This window comes from Hipposideros armiger, unplaced genomic scaffold (genome assembly GCF_001890085.2).
Source record: "Hipposideros armiger isolate ML-2016 unplaced genomic scaffold, ASM189008v1 scaffold_892, whole genome shotgun sequence".
NCBI classification, from domain to species: domain Eukaryota; kingdom Metazoa; phylum Chordata; class Mammalia; order Chiroptera; family Hipposideridae; genus Hipposideros; species Hipposideros armiger.
This window is the reverse complement of record NW_017732242.1, coordinates 501,675-521,747: the sequence shown is the minus strand read 5'-3', so window position 1 is coordinate 521,747 and position 20,073 is coordinate 501,675. Positions and strand designations below refer to the sequence as shown.

General features: G+C 38.9%; 1 protein-coding gene and 1 non-coding gene across 3 annotated transcripts in view; both read left to right on the top strand.

Moving 5' to 3' along the window:
* The window catches only part of ARHGEF38 (Rho guanine nucleotide exchange factor 38), a 130,160-nt gene that overhangs the window by 77,137 nt on the left and 32,950 nt on the right, over nucleotides 1-20,073 (top strand). For both annotated transcript variants that reach the window (XM_019630099.1, XM_019630100.1), the window contains 2 exons: nucleotides 10,239-10,386; nucleotides 17,918-17,935. In XM_019630099.1, coding sequence (XP_019485644.1) covers nucleotides 10,239-10,386; nucleotides 17,918-17,935 — 166 coding nt within the window. The remainder of the gene's footprint in view (nucleotides 1-10,238; nucleotides 10,387-17,917; nucleotides 17,936-20,073) is intronic.
* Nucleotides 12,993-13,066, top strand: TRNAV-GAC (transfer RNA valine (anticodon GAC)). The gene has a single exon. It is a non-coding gene; the product is annotated as a tRNA-Val (tRNA).

Genomic DNA, 20,073 nt, shown 5'->3' with positions numbered 1-20,073 from the left:
CAGACTCCTGGGAACCAAAAAAACAAACAAACAAAAAAAAAACCAGTTGTTGTTTAAAGGCACCAAATTTTAGAGTGGTTTGTTACATAGCAAAACAGGGCTTGTGCCCTCTTACATGCGTTTGCAGCAATGTTATCATGCTTCAAAGTAGTAAAGAAAAGACTAACTCATGAATATGTTAAATTCTCCTTTAACATATGTTAAAGTCTCATGTGCACTGTGCTGAGAAGCAGAGCTGAAAGAAGCTTGTGGTTAAGGAATTGCAATTTCTTAGATGTCATTTCCTGAGGGTGAGTTCTTCCTTGGGTAGAAAGACAATTTAGAATTTTCTGTTCTCTGAAGGTGTAGTGGATGATGTACTGTTGTTCTCTGGCAGTACTTTGTTCTCCTTGAAACAGTGTCTCTTGTATGTCCCTGAAACAGGAAATCTGTGCCTTTAGCAGTGATTTTGTGAGAAAAGCATTAGTCACCAACAATTCATGGGATGATGCCATGTGGGAGACGCCATAAAGTAGCTCACCTGAATAATTTTTCTAGTATTATCATTGGTGTATGTGTGTGTGTGTATGTGTGTATGTGTGTGTGTGTGTATGTGTGTGTGTGTATATGTGTGTGTGTTACTCAGGACACAGATAGGCTTGCCCTAGTTAATTTTGTCCCACTAGGTCAGGCTGGGACAGTCCCAGACCTGCATAGTGGAATGTGTGAGGCTGGCACTGGGAGACCCAGGTGCAGCAGCTGGAAGATCAGGGCACTTTGTTCCACATGTTCGCAGTAACAGGAAAACGGTCAGTTCCAGAGTATATGACAGAAAAACAAAGGAAGGCTGGGGGAGGTTGTTCAGGGTCAAGTATACATCAATCCACACAGGAGAGAAAAAATCAGCAGAAAGCAGTCACCAAGACACAACGTGGAGGGTAGCACTTCAGTCTCCTGAGTGAGGTCAAGGTGGGTCCCAGACCTACTGGGACTTCTTTCATGTAATAAAAATAAAACCAAGGGAGGCATAGTCATACGTTCTACAGCTCTTCTCTCTGAGGAGAACGCTAAGTTCTAGGATGTTCTGCTGATGGAGCTGGCTTGTGGAAGTGAGTGGCTTAGCTGTGCAGTCAGATTTGAATGGAGTTGTGAAAAGTCACAAGTTACACAGAAAACACATAAAGTCCTAAACTCTATGAGTTTAAGAGTTCTATGAGTCCCCGACCACGTTCCCAACATCCAGGAAGCGAAACTGAGAAATGCATTGGCAAAGGGGTAGACCTTGGAGGTGCACAATAGCTTGGATAGGGCATGACCTTTGGGAGGAGACAGGTCTGTGCTTTAATTCTGGTTCTGTCACCATTAGCCCTGTGACTGGGGGGCAAGTCACTTGGATCAGTGAGTCCTGCACTTCCCTGCCTAAAATAGAAAGCTCACCAAAAGAATTTAACTGAAAAGGGACTCTTTTTCTCACATAACAAGAAACCTATAATTCAATAGTCCAGGACTGGGGCAGCTGCCTGCTGGCCCCTTGCAGCCTTTTCCTTCACAGTATTTGACATGTGGCGTTTGGCCACATGGCCTCAAGATGGCTGCTCCACTGGCAAGCATGCTTTCTGCAGGCAATAAGAGCAAAACCACCTCTTCCCAAGGCTTTTTCATTAAGGGGAAATAGAAACCCTTCCCAGTGACTTCTACCTATGTCTTATGATTTCAATTCACACACACACACACACACACACACACACACACACACACACACTATTTCATTTTGCACTCATATACATCCACATACAAACACACACTTGGCTACCCCTAACTACCAGAGATTGGGGAAAGGTCAGTAATTTTAACTGGTTGCATTGCTAGTCCCAGTTCTTTTAGTCTGGGAAAAGGAAGAATGGATAAGCAATTTACAATGGATACCACATTCATTTGTTCACATTTCAAATAGGGGTAGCAAGTCCTCTGTGGCAGAAAGATACAAGACACAGGGTGCCTCCCCCCCAGCACATAAACTCCACGAGGGAAGAACTCTTGTCTGTTCTGTTGCTGTGGTGTCACCAGCACCTAAAACAGTGTCCTCAGCCAGTACTTACTCGATGAATGAAATGAATAACAGATGGAGATAATGAGAAGTGTCCACTACACTGGCCAACACACAGAGGGAACTCAGCAATTGTTGGTGCTGTTGATACTTAGTCTGCCTGTGATTTTTCCTACGCCATTTTCAGAGGCTGGTAGGGTAGCACAGAAGCAACTATTATAGCTGTGGCAGAAGCAAGCAATCTCAGGAGAGGTATTTACTAAGGTGTAATAAATGGAACCATGGATTGCTCCAAGAACAGGCACCTCAGTGTTATCAACCTTGAGAAGGGAAAAGTTATCGCACCTTTCAACTCTCAGAGAGCCAATGTTTTATTTTATTGAGATATAATTAGCATATAACATTATATTACTTTCATATGTACAACATAATGACTCAATATATGCATACCTTGCAAAATGATCACCCTGATAGGTCGCATTAACATCCAAGAGACAATGTTTTTTTAATGTGCCAGTTATTATAAAGATCCCCATCTGGAGTTAAAGAATCCAGGAAGTCAAAAGTGTTCAGGAAGGGACCACGAGTTACCATTAAAATAAACAGCTATATTTTTGAATGTTAGTGCTGGACTAATAACCCTTAAAGAGCACCGAGTCCAACCACCTCATCGTTCAGATAGAATAGCGAGAGCCTGATTTGCCTCCAAACAGCATCCCTAACTCTGGACATAGTCAGAAGGGAAACTTCGCTTTTCCTAACACAGCCTAACTATTATGATACACCATCCATCTCCTCTGCTCACCGATGCTCCTCAGATTGTCCTACCCAGCTGCCAGGCCACCTGCCACTGCCAGATGTGCTGGGTGCATGCTGTCTCAGTGGCAGAATGGCCTATCCTTTGAGAGACCTCACCACAATTATGACACCATCCCCCCTGGCACTGGACACAGTGATGGTCATGGCACAGGACCCCACACTCTGGGTCCCTTCCTTTCTCTGTTTTCCCTTTATGGCCCAGCTACCCTCATTGGTCCCACTCCTCGCCCCTCATTTTCTCCAAAACCCACTCCTCCAAAATTGCTGATACCATGCCACCAGAGACCGCAGAATTGTCAAATCCAATGAACACATTTTTCTGAGCTAATCTTACTCTAATGCTTCTGAAAAATTTTTACTGAAATATTCCTGTTGTCAGAAGCAAAATAACTTGAGCCCCAGGGAATGTGGGGTTATGACCCGAAGCCACAGCCATGGGCATGAAATAACTTTGTAGTCATTTTATCTTAAGAATTCATGTACATTTCCAATTCTACTCTTTTACATGAAAATAATGTGTGTGTGTTGTTTTTTTTTTTCAAATACTTTAATGAATTTGATACTCAAGGGATTTGCTTGTTTTAATTCCATGGCGGCATGTACCACCTGGCCCCACAATTAGTTTGAATTTCATAACCCTAACCAGGGTCCCTTGAGTATCCTTAGTAGTCGATTTTATCCCCAGGTGAGGTAGCAACTAAATGAGGCTTAAGGCAAAGGATGGTGACTTCTGTAGGCAGCATTTACTCTTCCATCCTCCTCCTTCTCACTTCCCCCTGGAGAACAGAAGGAGGCTAGGAAGGAAGGAAGAAAACATATAAATGATCTGGCATTTTTGGCAGACTAATTTACTGCTTTGTTACGTCCCAGTAGCTGGGCTCTCATCCACGGAGAATAAGCAGACTGTAGAGAGCTTTCCTTGGAACTCCTGGGTGAAAACTGCCAGTAAAGCTCTTTCATTTGGGGACAGCATATTTACTCAGTTGTGTGTGTCACTCAGGGAAGGGACAGCCAGAGGCTGGCGTTATCTCACTTGATCTCAGAACTTCTTTCCAGGGAGTGGGCCATATCCACCCTCTGTCCTTGGAGTCATCCCACCCCTTTCTCTGTATTCTGAATACTCTGCCTCAACACGTTTTACTTAGAGCCACAGAACTTTCTTCTGGGATATATTTTAGACCTTAGTTTATGCTTAAGATTTTAACTAAAATTCCCTTTTAACATCATTGTAGTTGATTTTCAGAGTTGAAAATTATTGCATATTTTTTCTTGCGAATACAAGTAACTTTCTACTTTAAACTCTTTGTTTTAGTCAGCTTGTGCTACCATAAGAAATTACTATGGTCCGGGTGGCTTAAGCAATAAACATTTATTTCTCAAAGCTTTGGAGGCTGGAAGTCCAAGATCAAGGTGTCTGGTTCTTGGTGAGGGCCTTCTTCCTGGTTTGTAGACAGCCACCTTCTCACTGCATCCTCACATGGTGGATGGAGAAGGCTCTGGTGTCTCTTCCTCTTCTCATGAGGACACTAATCCCATCATGGGAGCTCCACCCTCATGCCCTCATCTAAAACTAATTACCTCCAAAAGACCCCACTTCCAAATACCATCACACTGGATCATAGGGCTTCAACATGTGGCTTTTAGGGGGAAACAAACATTTAATTTATAACATCCTTTAGAAGTAACAGTTCATGTGATAATTTTATAGAATTTTTGAATAAACTGTTATGGGTAGTAAAGAGGGGACTTTCAACTCGTCATGATTTCTCTCAAAATATGTTCCTATGGAAGAAGAAAAACAAAACAAAACAGTGTGTTGATTGAAATTAAGTTGAGCTGGAGAAATAGACAACAAAACAAAACATTTTGAGCTTAAATAAATTAAATGTTCATTGTGTAATGTTCACTCTATTAAGTAAAAGTCTAAAGACATTTCATCTAGACCTGTTTGACAGCTCTTCTCCACAAAGTCCTCTAGGGCACAAACTTCTAGCCCACAGTTCCACTCACCCTGTCTTCATGGACAAGGTAGAATCCAAATTCCAGGCAGCAGGATGGAGGAAAACATGGAGAAGGAGAAGTAAAGGATGAAGTAAGCTGCCTCTTAATGAAAATTCCTGGATAGTATCACAGGGCACTTTTACTTATATCCCATTGTCAGACTTGAATTCCATGGCCACATCTATTGCAATGGAGGCTTGTAGATGTAGATTTTATTTGGGGCAGCAAAAATTCTATTGCTACAGAAAAGGGGAATGCTGACATTAGGGAACAATAGCAGGCTCTTTGACCCACAAACTTTTTCAATTGCTTTGCAGTCTTCCTTACTATTTTGTCCTCGGCTTTGTTGATACCAGTCCCAGTTTTCTTGCCTTCTCCCTGGCTGCGCCTTCTGTAGCTTATCTGTTCTCTTTCTCTTCTAGGCTCCCCTCAGTGTTATTGTTCCCTAGCATGTGGGTTTCAATCCTCTTCTCTTCCTGTGAACTTTCTTGTGTGACCATATCAAATTCATGGCTTCTACCGTCCAACATTTACCTACCTACATCTCTTCCCCAGATCTTAATTTTCCTGAATCCCAGGCTCACATATCCAATGTCATTAAGGATGGCTCCACTTGAATATACTATGGGTGACTCAAACTCGGTACATCTAAAATTAAACTCATTGTTTTTCCAACTAAACCTCCTCCTTATCTTGTTGTCATTGTCTATCCATGTGCTCACTGAAACCAGAATCCTGGGATACAACTGGATTTACCCTTTTTATCTCTCACATACATTTAATGTCCATTTTTCTTTTCCTTTTCTCCGTCCTCCCTATTTTTGCTGTAGTGGTTATAGCTAACATCCATTGAGCATTTATTTGCACATGCCAGCTGCTGATATAAATACGTCATATATTATATTTTAACTCATTTAACCTTCAAATGACCCTACTATTATTACTGTTCCAATTTACAGATGAGGAAATTACGGAACACAGAAATCAAGTCACTTTCCCAAATGTCACAGAAGTGTAAAACCAGGATTTGAAAGCAGGCAGGTGATTCTAGAGCTCTCTCTTTTAAATGCTAGGACTTCCTGTCTTAGCCCTCATTATTTGTTTCTTGTGTTATTGTAGAAGCTTTTCAATTGGGTTTTCTTTTCCAGTCTCACTATCTCCTTCCCCAAATTCCATCTTTCATACAACTAACTCCAAGAGTAGCCTTTGAAATGCACTCTGATCATGCTAGTCTGCTGCCTCAAATCCATCAGTGATTCTCCACCACCTTCAGGCTGGAGTCCCATCTTCCCGCCAATGCACAAGGTCCTTCAGGATCTGGCCACTGCCTCGCAATACAGCCTCCCCTGAAACTTCCCCATGGCCAGGGCACCAGCAGCCCTGCAAGATCGCTTGTATCTTCTGACCAAACCTTGCTCTCTCAGTGTGTCTCTCTACCCACACTCAAAGCTCTTATTTCAAGGACAAGCTGTTATGGATATAGCTCAAAGGTCCTCAAGAGCAGAGCAGGCGACCCTCCGTGTTTTATAGCACTATTGTCATACTTTCCACCCAGTGTGGCAAACGGGAGTCTGCTCTTCTCTCTTCCTTTATAAGTGCCTTGAGGAAAAGTGGTGGTTTTTCATGTCTGTGGTAAGTACCAAAGTCCTTGATGCATAATCGTCACTCATTAAATTGTTGCCAAATGAGGCTGAAATAAAGACTGTACCTACTTTATTCCCTATCGTGTCATGTTCCTAAGCAAAGCCTAGTTAAGGAGAACTCCTGGACATCATTGGTTTACCTTGGTTTACTTACCTGTAGGGGAAGTTCATCTTGGAGTGGTGTCAGGATAATACAGAGTTTAGCATGACACATCTGGGGTTGGACGTGAGGGTCTGGAAGTAAAGAAGAGGTGGGCCACCAAGAGGAACATGAATATGTTTACATTAGTGAAGGGAGCAATGTGGAACACAGGGATAATGATACCAAGACATAAAAATGTGTTCAATATTCTTAGAAATTGTTTTTAAAGGAGATAACTAAGGACATTTAAAAGGGTGAATTTTTTTTTCTCTTTTGCATGGCAGTGTGTGCAGAAAGTCTTGGGTTGTAGAATTTTTAAAAAGAAGTACACAATAGTTATATTTATTTTATAGGGTTCTGGTGCTTTTGTATCAGGCTGCCAGAAGTGAAATTACCTTCACTGGTCTTGGCTCCGTCCTTTTTCCACTCCTAATCATCCCTTCAAACCCATATACATTAGATAGAGCAGTTGTCCTTCACCGCTAAAGAAACGCAGCCAAGAGTTATGTTACCGTGGAAACAGAATCATTTCTTTTGCCGCAAGACACATCGCTTCATCTGCACTATTGTGAAGCAGAATACATTGGTAGGGCTGGGAGGAGAATCAAATATTCTGCCCGCCAGTGTTGTACTTGGCCTTTGGGTGAATAAATGACTTTCAATTATAGTACTTAAATACCTTTTAAGTTTAATAATTATTATCAGAGCCCCAACAGAATTTTACTTGGAAAAGAGTAAAAAATTCCACTCTGCTGTTAAGGGGAGAGATATAAATTCTTTCAAACTAGACCACTTCCGTTAAAGAAAATACAAAGGAATTTACAATTAATGGTTTCATTGTGTGTAAAATAAATGTCTTTACCCTTTGTTTTTCGGCTTTCTGACTTGATCCTACTGTGGATTTATGAGGGCGTCCTTACCTCTTTCTTTCTTTGTCTCTAAGCTGCTTTCTTTGTAGTGAACATCCATATTTACAACTTCAACTTGTGTTGGGCTGTGTGAATGCAGGTGCTTTCTCTTTGACTTGCTCCTGAGCTTCCGCTGAGCCTCACGCTCACTTGCACTTCTGGGCCATAATTCTCTTGCCCAGCCAAAGCCCTCACTCACATTTGCCATCTGGCTCTGTTACTGAGAGGCTCTCCTCATCTTATGTCCAACCCTAAATTGAGTCACTATCGTAATTTATCTTCTCTTCTTATAACTACTCTATTTCTTACGGTTTGTGTTGCCAGTGTCTTGAAGAGCAAATCTACAAGACCTATACTACTAGAAGGATCAACTCAGTAACAAAACAAGAATGGCTCATCGCTTCAGTCCCAAAGATACTCACAGTTGCTGAGTTTCTTCACAAATCCAAAAAAAGCACTGATAAAAACAACAGCAACAAACACACACATGCACACACACTCTCTAACAATTATCACAGGGAAATCCCATATAATGAAAAGGAAATAAGTCTTTTATTGGCTGGATATAATTAGAAAAGTATGAGTGTTTTAATTCTAGAGATAGTAGAGCAGCATTAAGAGGCAAGTGACATTTATTGAGCAACTTGTCAGTGTCGGGTACATTTCACATCCACGTCCCATTTAATTCTCAGATTCATCCCAAGAGTTGCTATTACTTATTCCCTCTTTACAAATGAGAGAAATGAGCTTCAAAGGTTTTTTTTTTTTTTAAAAAAAAGGAGGTCATTCCCAAATTCACCACAAAAACCCTACATGACAGTGATTTCTGATTCTTTGCAACTGCATCCCTTTGTGCAGTGTCTAGCAAAGTTTGGACATGGGGAAGGCTAAAGCCTAAGGAAACAAATCAGAACATGATCTCTAACTCTGGCTTTGCCACCTCCTGCTAGGACTTTGGAAAAATCATTTATTTGTTTTAAACTCAGATATGACCATCTTTATTTAATATGGATAAGTAACTTCTTATCTCCTCATATATACAGGAGGGGCCAAAAAATGTATGCACATGACTTGTATTCATCTTTTGTTATCAGTATATATTGAGTATTACAATTTTAATACAGTTTTTTCCTTTCTTAAAATGTGTATACATTTTTTGGCACCCTCTCTATATAGGGAGTTGAGCAGCCAGCATATGCAAAACATGCTGAAAATACAAAGGGCATTTCTATTTCTGAAGGAAGAATGACTTGCTGTTGTTGCTATAATATAAGAGATCCATATCACTCCCAATCAATTCATCCCCAAATCATTGTCAACTCCAAATTTACAATATTTTTGAGAGCAGACCCTATCACATATTTCTTTTGTGTATCCCAAATCATCTTAACACAGTGATGGGTTAGGCAGTGGATGTTTAATACACATTTTTAAGTGGAGTGTGTGATTAAATCAAACTATTGTCCAACATCTACTTGAACCATCAGTTATAGACCCAGTTTTATCATAATATCAAAAAAGATTCCTTAAATGCCTGGATGCAATTAACCCAAGTTGCTTTATGAAGAGACAGTCATCAGCCTTGTTCATAGCATTATCCAATTGACATTATTTCCATTTATTTATTATATCTATTATTTTTAACAGAAACAATGGCCAATTATTTTTATCATCACATATAATATTTTATTTATCTAAGCTCCATTGCTTGCCTTTCAGAGAATCTCAGGAAATTTTAGTGGAATAAATATTAATATTAAAAAATAATTTACCTTATTTCGCTTAGCATTATAATCTCAAGATCCATCCATGTTGTTGAAAATGGCTTTATTTCATTTTTTCTTATGGCAGACTAGTATTCAAAACTCATAGACACAGACAATAGTTTAGTGGTTACCAGAGGGTAAGTGGGGGAGTGGGTGATAGATGAGGGTAAAGGGGATCAAATATATGGTAATGGAAAGAGACTGACTCTGGGTGTTGAACACACAATGTGATATATAAATTATGTATGACAGAATGATACACCTGAAATTTATGTAACATTGCTAACAATTGTCACCCCAATAAACTTTAACTAAAACAAAAATTTACCTAGCACCTGAAATTTTACTTTCCATATCTTTAATAAATTAACAATAACTGCTCCATTCTGAGTATTTATTATGTACATACTGTACTCTGAACTGCACACAAAGTAGCTCTTTAATATTTATAATGACCAAATGAAGTTAGATCTATTATTGTCCCCATTTTACAGATAAGTAAACTGGTTCAGAGGGTAAAAATAACTTGTCTGTCATAACCTGTCCAAGTGTGTAGCACAGCCTGATCCAAACACATGGGGACTGATTCTAATGTGCTGCCCTTAGCCAGGCTCCTGCACGTCAACCAAGCACACAGTTACCTCTGAGAAAACCATCTTTCATTGCCGCCTAGCTCTGTTAAGCTCTTTATCCTTTGTTTTATAAAAGAAAGGAAGAAAGGGAGAGAAAAAAGGAGGGAGGGAAGGAGGGAGAAAAGAAGGAAAAGTGGGGGGAAAAGGCCACTTAATATCTTCCACCCCTCCTGAATAACCTGGGGATAAAGTGGAATTTATTCAACTTTTTAACACTAGTCAACGTTGTGGAATAATAAATATGCAAAGTGCCAGTTTGGTCTGACTTGATATCATTTTGCCTTTGTTTTGCATTTATCAGGAGAAGTATTCTTGCAGATTAAAGGGCCTCTGGAGGATATTTATAAAATCTACTGCTATCACCACGATGAAGCGCACAGTGTACTGGAGTCCTATGAAAAGGAGGAAGAGCTGAAGCAACATTTGAGCCTCTGCATCCAGTCCTTAAAGTAAGGCCTTTTCACATGATGATTTCCACACGCTCTCCACTGCCTAGCAGGGAACATTTTAACTGGATGTAGATGAAAGGTCTCACATAAATCCTAGGTTTTAGGAGGCTTGCTGAAAGCTCTACTTTGCGTTCTCTTTATGAAAACCTGACATTCCAGAATCGCTGATTGACTTTTTTTTTTCCCCCTGCATAGATGACTAAAAATAACATGGGAAAAGATTTGGGGCTCTGTCGAGATAGAAAAATGCAATATCAAAAAAGTGAACTCTGGAAGAAAAGCCCCTCCTTAAAGCTGTAGTTCCTTGCCTGCTCCCACATAGATCAAGGACTATGTGAGGCAACACGTCGCACCGTGACCACTGTAGCACATGGAATAATAAAATCAGTGGAATGTCCGTGACTCCCTGAAGGGCCCTCACCTTCCCCCAGACTCCCTGTGGGGAAAGAGGAGGTTGGTGAACACAAGTCAGGCCCTGTTAAAGTTGGTTTCAGAAAAATTAGTCATGCCTTCCTCCTCACCCCTAAATTGTTGGTAGGAGGCACTGCATATTATACATTTATTTTTAATCCAAAAGAAATATCTATGTACTACAAAAATCTAAAAAATATAAGAAAGCATGAATAAGATAAAAGCCCTTGCTATTCCATGCATTAAATTCCTAGCTAAACCATGTATTAATAACCACCGTTTGCATTTTCTTCTAATCTTATCTATATGCATAAACATGGACATGTGTTTGGGATGATTCTTTTAAATGGAATTGGTTTCTTACTGTATATACAGTTTTTTGGGTTTTTTAAAAATTTTTACCGCATGAAGCTTAAATCCCAAATTAGTGTCTTACAGCACATCTTACTCAGTGATTTTTGCTGTGGTCTTTTTAAGGGTTTAAAAGAATACCTATGGTCAAAGGGTCTTCATTAGGCCAATAATTAACCAAACAGAGAGAGCTGTGGTGTATAAATCAATGCACACCAACCAGTCTGGTCTTCTAGTTCATCCGCCTTATATACTCTATCGTAGGGGGCATTAATGGGGGGTCTAGTGTAGTACAAGATGTTGGGAGCTGAATTAAAGTGAAATCAGGAGACTAAATGAAACTACACTGGAGAAAATCTTTTTAGGCAAGAACTGGGACTGAACGTGGGTTTAAACTGGGCCAGGATAATTTTTTTAAATTAACTTTATTGCCCTCTACTGGTCAATGAGTTATTACAGTTCTTTAACCATTTTTCATGCCATAGAAAATATATTTAGGAGGTGTGATCAAACAATATGGTGAATGTTTAAATTTTAAAAATTTATTACAGTAAAAAACACACTGACATTATTCCCCCTCAAAATACTCCTCATCGCTTTGAACACACTTATCCCATCATTCTTGCCACTTTCTGAAGCAGTTCTGGAAGTCCTCTTTCATGAGTATCTTTGGTTACATTGTCATGGCTGCCTCAATGTTCTGCATCATTTTGACTTTGGGGAAGAGCCAGAAGTCGCAGGTGCCAGATCTGGTGAATTAGGTGGAGGAGGACACACTGCAATGCTTTTATTTGACAGAAATTGCTGTACCAGAAGCAATGTGTGACACGGAGCATTGTCATGATGGAGGATGATTTACAGCACACTTTAAAACACACCTTCTCTCAACCGTAGCTCACACCCAACTGCACCGATTGAGTTGAACCTTGTCACACACTGTTCCTAAGGTTTGATGTACCGCTTCCCATATTGGAGATCCCTGTCTTTCCGTTGGATGGCACTCGGCAGCAGCATTCACCTTATTTTGTGATCACAACGTAAAGGCTCCGTGTCACACATCGCTTATGGTACAGCAATTTTTGTCAAATAAAAACATTACAGTGTGTCCTCATCCACCTTGTTCACCTGATCTGTCACCAAGCAACTTCTGGCTATTCCCCAAAGTCAGTCACCATGAAAGGTAAATGTTTTGGCTCAATTCAGAACATTGAGGCAGCCATGACAGCACAACTGAAGACAATCACAAAAGAGGACTTCCAGAACGGCTTCAAAAAGTGGCAAGAATGATGGGATAAGTGTGTTCGAAGTGAGGGGGGAGTATTTTGAGAGGGATTAATGGCAATGTGTCTTTTACCATAATAATTTTTTTAAAACATTTACCGTACTTTTTAATCACACCTTGTATGTCACTAAATCACAAGCATTTATTTAGTGCTTGTACTGCACCAAACATAGTCCTGGGTGCTGAAAACACAAAAAGAAATAAGACTTAGACCCTGCCCATAAGGAGCTCAATATGATCAGGTGACTCTTAAAGTTAATTTGTGATAAGGAGCGCCAGTTCTGTATTTCTCTACCATTTGAAGTTCAGTGTTAGCAAATCAATTCAGAGAAACGTTAAAGTCTGAAGTTGTATCTGTATTAATAATTTAATATATGAGGGGCAAAGTTTTCTAAATATGCAGATAATTTTTTGCCCTAGGATTAAATAATGGTGTTATCCTGGGTATGAATGAACACTTTTTCTACCTTACCCTAGAGTCAAGATCTGATCCAATAAATGTCTGTCTTGGGCCTTTTTCCTTCTTCAGTTTCTAGAAACAAAAAAAGAGCAATCCTGTGGTGACCAGTTAGCTCAGTTGGTTAGAGCATGGTGCTGACAACACCAAGGTTGCTGGTTCGATCCCCGCATGGGCCACTGTGAGCTGTGCTCTCCTTAAAAGAGTCAACTATGCCATTGTAGCATGAAAGCAATGCGTAACCAGTGACCGTGGCTAAAGAGAAATCCTACAGCAAGAGAACAACGGACACCTCGGATCATCAGTTCAACTCCAACCCCAGGAATGGAGGTTCATTGTACTCTATCATGTGCTCCTAACATCTGACCAGAGTGGAGCTGTCTATTCAGAGGGGATGGACATTAGCTTATTATTCATTAAACTTTTGGCTCCTAAGAGAAAGCAATCGACCCTGTCAGAACATTCCACTAGGCAGTACAGCTCAGTATCATACCCCTTAGAAAACAGCTAAAGGCAGAGGTAATTTTTGAACGTCATGAAACCTTAATTACCGAAAATTACTTTCAGACCCAATGGCTCCTTTGATCTTTTTCTGAAAGCCTCGAGTTATTGCCCTTGTGATGTCCCAAATCTTGTGTATTCCACACCATTCTGATTTTAGGGAATGAAAGGCACTGGAAGGTGTTAAGGTTTAGAAAGCACAAAATCCAGAGGAAGTAATATTGGCAGAACTATTTCTTAAGGGAAAGGAAATCAAAATAAAATAGCTTAAGTTAGAGCTGTTTTCCCAAAAGTTGCCTTTCCATGAACATAAAGTTAATGATGAATTGTACTGGTCTGCCTGAAAGCTGAGAGCAAAATTATTGACATTACTATAATACTGACCTCAATTGAGCTAAGCTCTAAATTCTGAGAAACAGGTTTTCAAACAGGTTTATAGGCCAACGAGAGGCTGGAACACCCAAAGGCTTGATTTCCCTGGCCAACTAATCAGTCAGAGCTATTACTGGGGCTCTGCCTTTTCCTTGTGGCTAAATAGCAGAGCCCAAGTGCACAGTTGCCAATTTTTAATGAACATTAGGTGTGGTCTCCTTTTTCTACTGTGCAAGGGGATATTAGACTAACTGGGTTTGAAGCAATATCCACACGAGAGGTGGCTTCATGCTTCAGAAGTGAAAGTGGATTTTAGAGCAACTTAGATTGCATTTTAACCAAAATTAAAATATGTTGATTGAGGGCCTAATAAATATGTATTAAGAGTGCAAATAATGTTAAAAATATTTTTTAAATATATGTATAAGCATAGTTCTTGCCTCCTAGGAACACACCTTCTAGTTGGGGAGATAAACAAAACCATCTGGAGAGTTGAAGTAACCATAGCCGAGTTCATTTAAATAGCACGCCAGAAGCTGTCACGGTGAAGTTCAAGACTAATTTCCAAAAAGATGATAGAGAGATTTCCTGGTTCTGTGACAGCCTGCAGCTCATAACCTTTGGCTGTTCTTTGAAGCCCAGTATCTTTCAAAAGAGAAAATACTATTTGCATCCAGAAAATGATTTTGAATCCCTTTGAAACATTAGGGCAGTGTTTCTTGGTGTGTGAGTTCCCCTGCATCAGACGCAACAGGAATGGGTATTAAAAGTGCAAATTCATATATATATATATAAATTTGGGGTATGGAGTATAGTATAGGGAATAGAGTCAATGAAATTGTAATAGATATTTACGATGTCAGAAGGACAATAGATTGGGGGAGGGGGTTATCACTTTGTGAGGGGTGAAATGTATAACTATTACATTGTTTTGTACACCTGAAACTAATAAAAAAAAAGAAGAAAAAAAGTGCAAATTCCTAAGCTCTGCTCCAGGCCAAAAAATAATAACAATAATAGAATTGCGGGGGTCCAGTCCAGGAACAGGCACTTTAACCAGCACTCTCAGGTGGCTGTGGGTACACACTCCAGTTAAGAACTTCTTTAGAGGGAAAAACACCCACAGCACTCACTTGCTGCTTTCTTTGAAACACATGGGCTTTTTTTCATTACTATAGTAATTTCTAAGCAGTAATTTCAGGGTCTGGAGACTTGAAGACAGAAAAGACTAAAACTATTGGGAGGCACAATAACACATCTGCATCTATAGCATGCAAACCGGAAATCTGCACATTTTTATTTGTTCAATAAGGAGTATTTACAGAGCTACACTCGTGACCCTTAAGATTGTGTGAAATACTGTATTAATGCAGCCTCTAAATATATGGAAGTTACTTGCTAAAGATCTAGTTTCTCAGCCTCTTTGGGGTTATTTAAGGTTTCTGATCTGTACGAGGAAAAGTGAAAAAATAGAATAGCTATAAATGCCAGTGTAGCTATAATTAGAATAGCCTGTCTGCTGCCTTCTTTTTCTGTTTTTCTAGTTATAAATGCTGCCAAATCCCCATTGCCTTTCAGAGGCCATAGAGATCTGTTTATTTTGTAACAGAGAAAGAATGAAGGGGCTTTTCCAAATTTTTTGGTAGCTTGAAGACGTATTTCTAACTTCATGCCTAGTTGTTATAAATTAATCTACATTTTTCTTCCTAACCAAGGCCACTGTTCGTAGAAGGAAAATTTCTAACTTATAGTCATCTGGGCACTTTAACTCCTCATATTCCTGCTCTAGCTTCTCCATTCATGGAGGAAGCTGAAAGTTCATGCAACACAGGATCTAAAGGAATAGATCTCAATTTGTTCACCACATTCCGTATTTCATAGCATTATTGTAATGGCATGTTCCACATAAAAATTGAAATCACTTTTGGAAATTCAGTTCTTTGTTATGTGACATCATGTTTGAACAGACTATCATCCTTAGGGAATAGCCATATAAAAACTTTTGTTAATTGTTGAGTCAAATTATAATGAGCCCACGAGGATAAGAGGTGTGGTGGTGGACATATTAAGTTACTTTAAACCATAAAGGGTTAAATAAACACAATTTAACTTCCTCTTTCCTGAATTGTCCTTGGCTGGGGTTAACTTCTGGAAAGTTTTCTCCTAAAAAAGAGATTTTATTTTTTTTAAATGATGAACAAATAGAAAAGAGATGTTAGAATGTAGTGTCACTTTTTCATTAATTACTCCAACAGGGAAAACCTGTTGGAAAATCCCTCAGGATCCTTTTCATAAAATGTTATGCTTACATTAAATACAGTGTTTAATTTATGTTATCATATTTAGGTTTTATGTGATTGAAATAAAAGAAATAGAGAAAAATTTTCCATGTCTTCTCTTGGAGTTAAGAAAACAATTTTTTCTTTGAACTTCTAAGTATGTGTTTTGGTTCCACAGTAATCACATTGTTCACTTGTTTGTTTGCAACAGGAAACTGCATTCTATTTTTATTCAACTTCTCCCCCAAATTTTCTGATCTGTGATCCACAGAGCATATTGAGAAAATGAAATTCCTCATTAGAAGTGGATAGAAATTACAGAAGGAACGTGAGCCTAAAGGAAATGAATGGAAGGAAATACTGGGCAGGGAGGTCGTGCGCGGTGCAATTTCTTTCACTGAAGTAAAAGAGTTCTTCAAACAGCAGTTAATAATTGCCGAAAATTGTGGCAGCTGCTGATTTAAAAAGAAAAATTATAGTTCTCTGCTTGATTCCCAGCTAGGACGTCTTGGATTCAGCAGAACCTAATTATTTCAAGATGTGTAGAAATCCATCCATATAACATGTCTGAAGAGTGAAGAAATAATTGCTTTACACATATGTATACCATTATTTTCCACACAGAGTACTGGGATTCATTTTTTTAAAATTATTAAGTTCATTAAAATTTCTGAAATTCAGCGTAGGTATTTATCATTGAATTTTTTTATCAACCATTGACTATGAAAAGACTACTATTACATAGTGGTGTCACAAAATTTTCTTGTGTTAAAAACATTTATTATATTCCAAAAGATTGGAAATCAGAGGTCAAGATGATCAGGTTATTAACATAGATTATGACTTTGCTTCTCTATAGCTGCATGAGGCTTTTAGAGAAAAACTTCCATCTCACTTGTTCCTGTAATTTAACTTGAATGACTCCCACTTTTTATTGTTAATTAATTTGACAAATGTGTTTCGTGCTCCTGCCATGTTCCAGTCACTTTTTCAGTTACTGGGACTACAGCAGAGAAAAAAGCATAAATTCTTTGCCCTTTTTGGGATGAGGATGTGGAGAGATAGACAATAAACTAAAGATGTATATAGTATGTTAGAAAGTGACAAAGCGTTATGGAGAGAAAAAAAAGCAAGGAGTTAGGCTAAAGAGTACAGTGCGAGTTAGGGCACAATTTTTAAAAGGTTGGCCGGGGAAGCCTTCACTAGGAGGAACATTTGAGCAAAGAGATGAAGAAGATAAGGGGTGAGCCTTATCTGGAGGAAGAAAAATCAGGCAGAGCTCCAAGTGCAAAGACCTCCAGGCAGGAGCCTGTCTTAATGCTTTAGAAAGAGTGAGGAGATCTGGACAGGTGCCACAGAGGGGAGAGTGGGGGAACAACAGGAAATGAGATAGAGAGGAGATGGAAGGAGAGGAGATCGCATTTCTTTGGAAGGACTTGAGTTTTACTTGAGCAAAATGGAAGCCATAAAAGCTAGCAGTGCCTAGTGAAACTTTTTGTGGGAATTCTCTCATTGAATAGGTGAATCGTTTATAATCTGCTTCACACTATATACAGAGATATTACAGAGCATTGGATAGTCGCAGTTTAGTAGTTTTCTGCAAGTCAATTACACTTTCCCTTGTAATCTTGTAATCTCAGTTTCTCCTGATCGACATTTACTAACCACAATCTGAATCAGTTTTCCACCTTATATGAAGTGTACAATAAGATTTCAGGGACATGATTATAAAATAATGAGACCAACTCTGTAAAACATTCATGAAAATGGTTTATTCTTTATTTTATATAATACAATTTTAAAAGTTTTATAATGCTGGTATATTACCTCAAATATGTGGATTTCCATGAATTTACTTTTTTTTCTCCTCTCTTACAGGAAAATATACGTGCAAGAGTAAGTACTTTTGTCTTAATAATAGAAATCAAATGTAAAAATCATGAGGAAGGGCCGGCCAAGTGGCTCAGTTGGTTAAGAGCTCGCTCAAGAGTACGAGCTCTGATCAACAGCAGTTTGATGCCCGGCCCGAGCTGAACTGCTGCTGAGCTGCCCACAGGTGGCAGGATGGCTCAGCTAAAAAAAAAAAAAAAAATCATGAGGAAAAACTGTTGACTATTTCTGTACAAATCAGAATTTTTAGTTTTTAAAGTGTGTTTATTGCTTTTAATAAGTAAGTCAAGATTTCAAAGGCACTTGCCATAGACATTATTGGTATTCTCATTTCCAATCTATCTGAGATAATCTTACATAGCACATTATTATCACATGTATTTTACTAAACTTTTTAGAAGAATCCTGAGATGTAATGTTCTTAAATCACAAATTTGCTGGTGCCAGGAGCGCTTCAGAAACTTCTAATCACACATATGTTTAGGGATCTTAATGTGTCCAAAACACTTTTACTTAAGAACATTAATCTTAAAAAAATATCAGATTAATATCATAATGTTTTTAAAGTTCCCAAAGATTAATATACAAAAGATTCCTATGCATTATAGTAAAATATTGGGTTTGTTCTAATTTAGATTCTTGTATGACTTATGAAGAAAAAAATCATACCCATATATATAGCATGAAAATGAAATAGTAACATGAAATCGTCAGTCACTAAGACAATATAGAAATTATCTTATACAAACAACACACACATAACACATATTTTGAAAGATGTCCATTTTTATAGAAGAAAAGCATGTCTGGCCTGATTAATACTGAAAGGATGATATTGACTTAAATACAAACTTAAATTTACCGGACTTTAAAAAACATTATGTTTGGCTTAGCATGGTCAGCAGCTATCTAAGATCCTGAGTTCCTAGTCTGTGTGTGTGTGTGTGTGTGTGTGTGTGTGTGTGTGTGTGTGTATTCTAAATTGAAACTTTACATCAAGAAATACAAAATTTACAAAGTAAAAATAATATTAACTTAAGCTGTAAATACTTGTCATTCATGTTTTGGTTCAGAGCAACCATGAGGAAAGAATTCAGAGTGAAGTGGAAGAATCAGGCATCATCCAGGAGACGCGTGGACTATGGCTTTATATCTCAGCCAAGTTGAGAAGTTAGTTTTTGACATACCAAACAGGCACCTAGTTTTCTCACTTTATAAGACTTTTCTTTCAAAAGAAAAAAAAAATCTATGAACAGATATGAGTAGATTTGTTCAATGAGTTCCCAAATCTGGGATCATTTGAATTTGAAGGTGCACATAACAGAAAAAGAAGGCCTCTTGGTCCTCCACACTCCAGGGCCTTCCTTGCTTCTTGTCAATGATCGCGCTGATGAGGATGGGGATGAGGGTGGGGCCAGGGGTTGCTGTCTTATTATGAAGCCTGCACCCCTGGCATCATTGTGACTAGGACTGGAGATTCACATAGATGGTTGATTAGAGAAGAATTTCATATGCTACAAATTCTGCTTAGGTTTCTTTTTCTGAAGCTTAGGTCTTTATGAGAGAGAGAGAGAGAGAGAGAGAGAGAGAGAGAGAGAGAGAGAGAGAGAGATATTCAAAGGACAGTCAGAGATTCTTTCTTTTCATATAGTTAGCACGCACAGGCTCCTTCACATAGAATACTTACAACAAACCACACATTGTATTGAAATACTTGTTTAAAGAATGGCACTGGCTTTTGCGGAGACCCTGCTGTGTGGGAGTTAGCAGGTGGTGTGTGCCCCCTCTAGCCTATTCTCTATATCAAAAACTGAAAACGAGGAAGAGCACTCACTGCATGTGGCTGGAGGAACATCAAAGCCATGTCTGCCATGAGCTGTTTTCCTTCTTGTTTCTCTCACTCAGGTCAGAGGCACACAAGCTGCGACATAAAAGGGTAAAAGGCAATGTCAAGGGCTGTGTAATTGTTGGGCTCCATAGCAGCCAAGGCCAGGAATGTGCAGCCAAGAGTGCATCAAGGAGGGGTGGGTTTCTAAATAGCTTCAAACAAGCAAAAAAAATTCCTTACTTAATGGAAACTGAATATTTTCTGTTTTTTTTTCAATCTACATTTTTAAAAATACAGAGAAAGGCAAATGTATTTA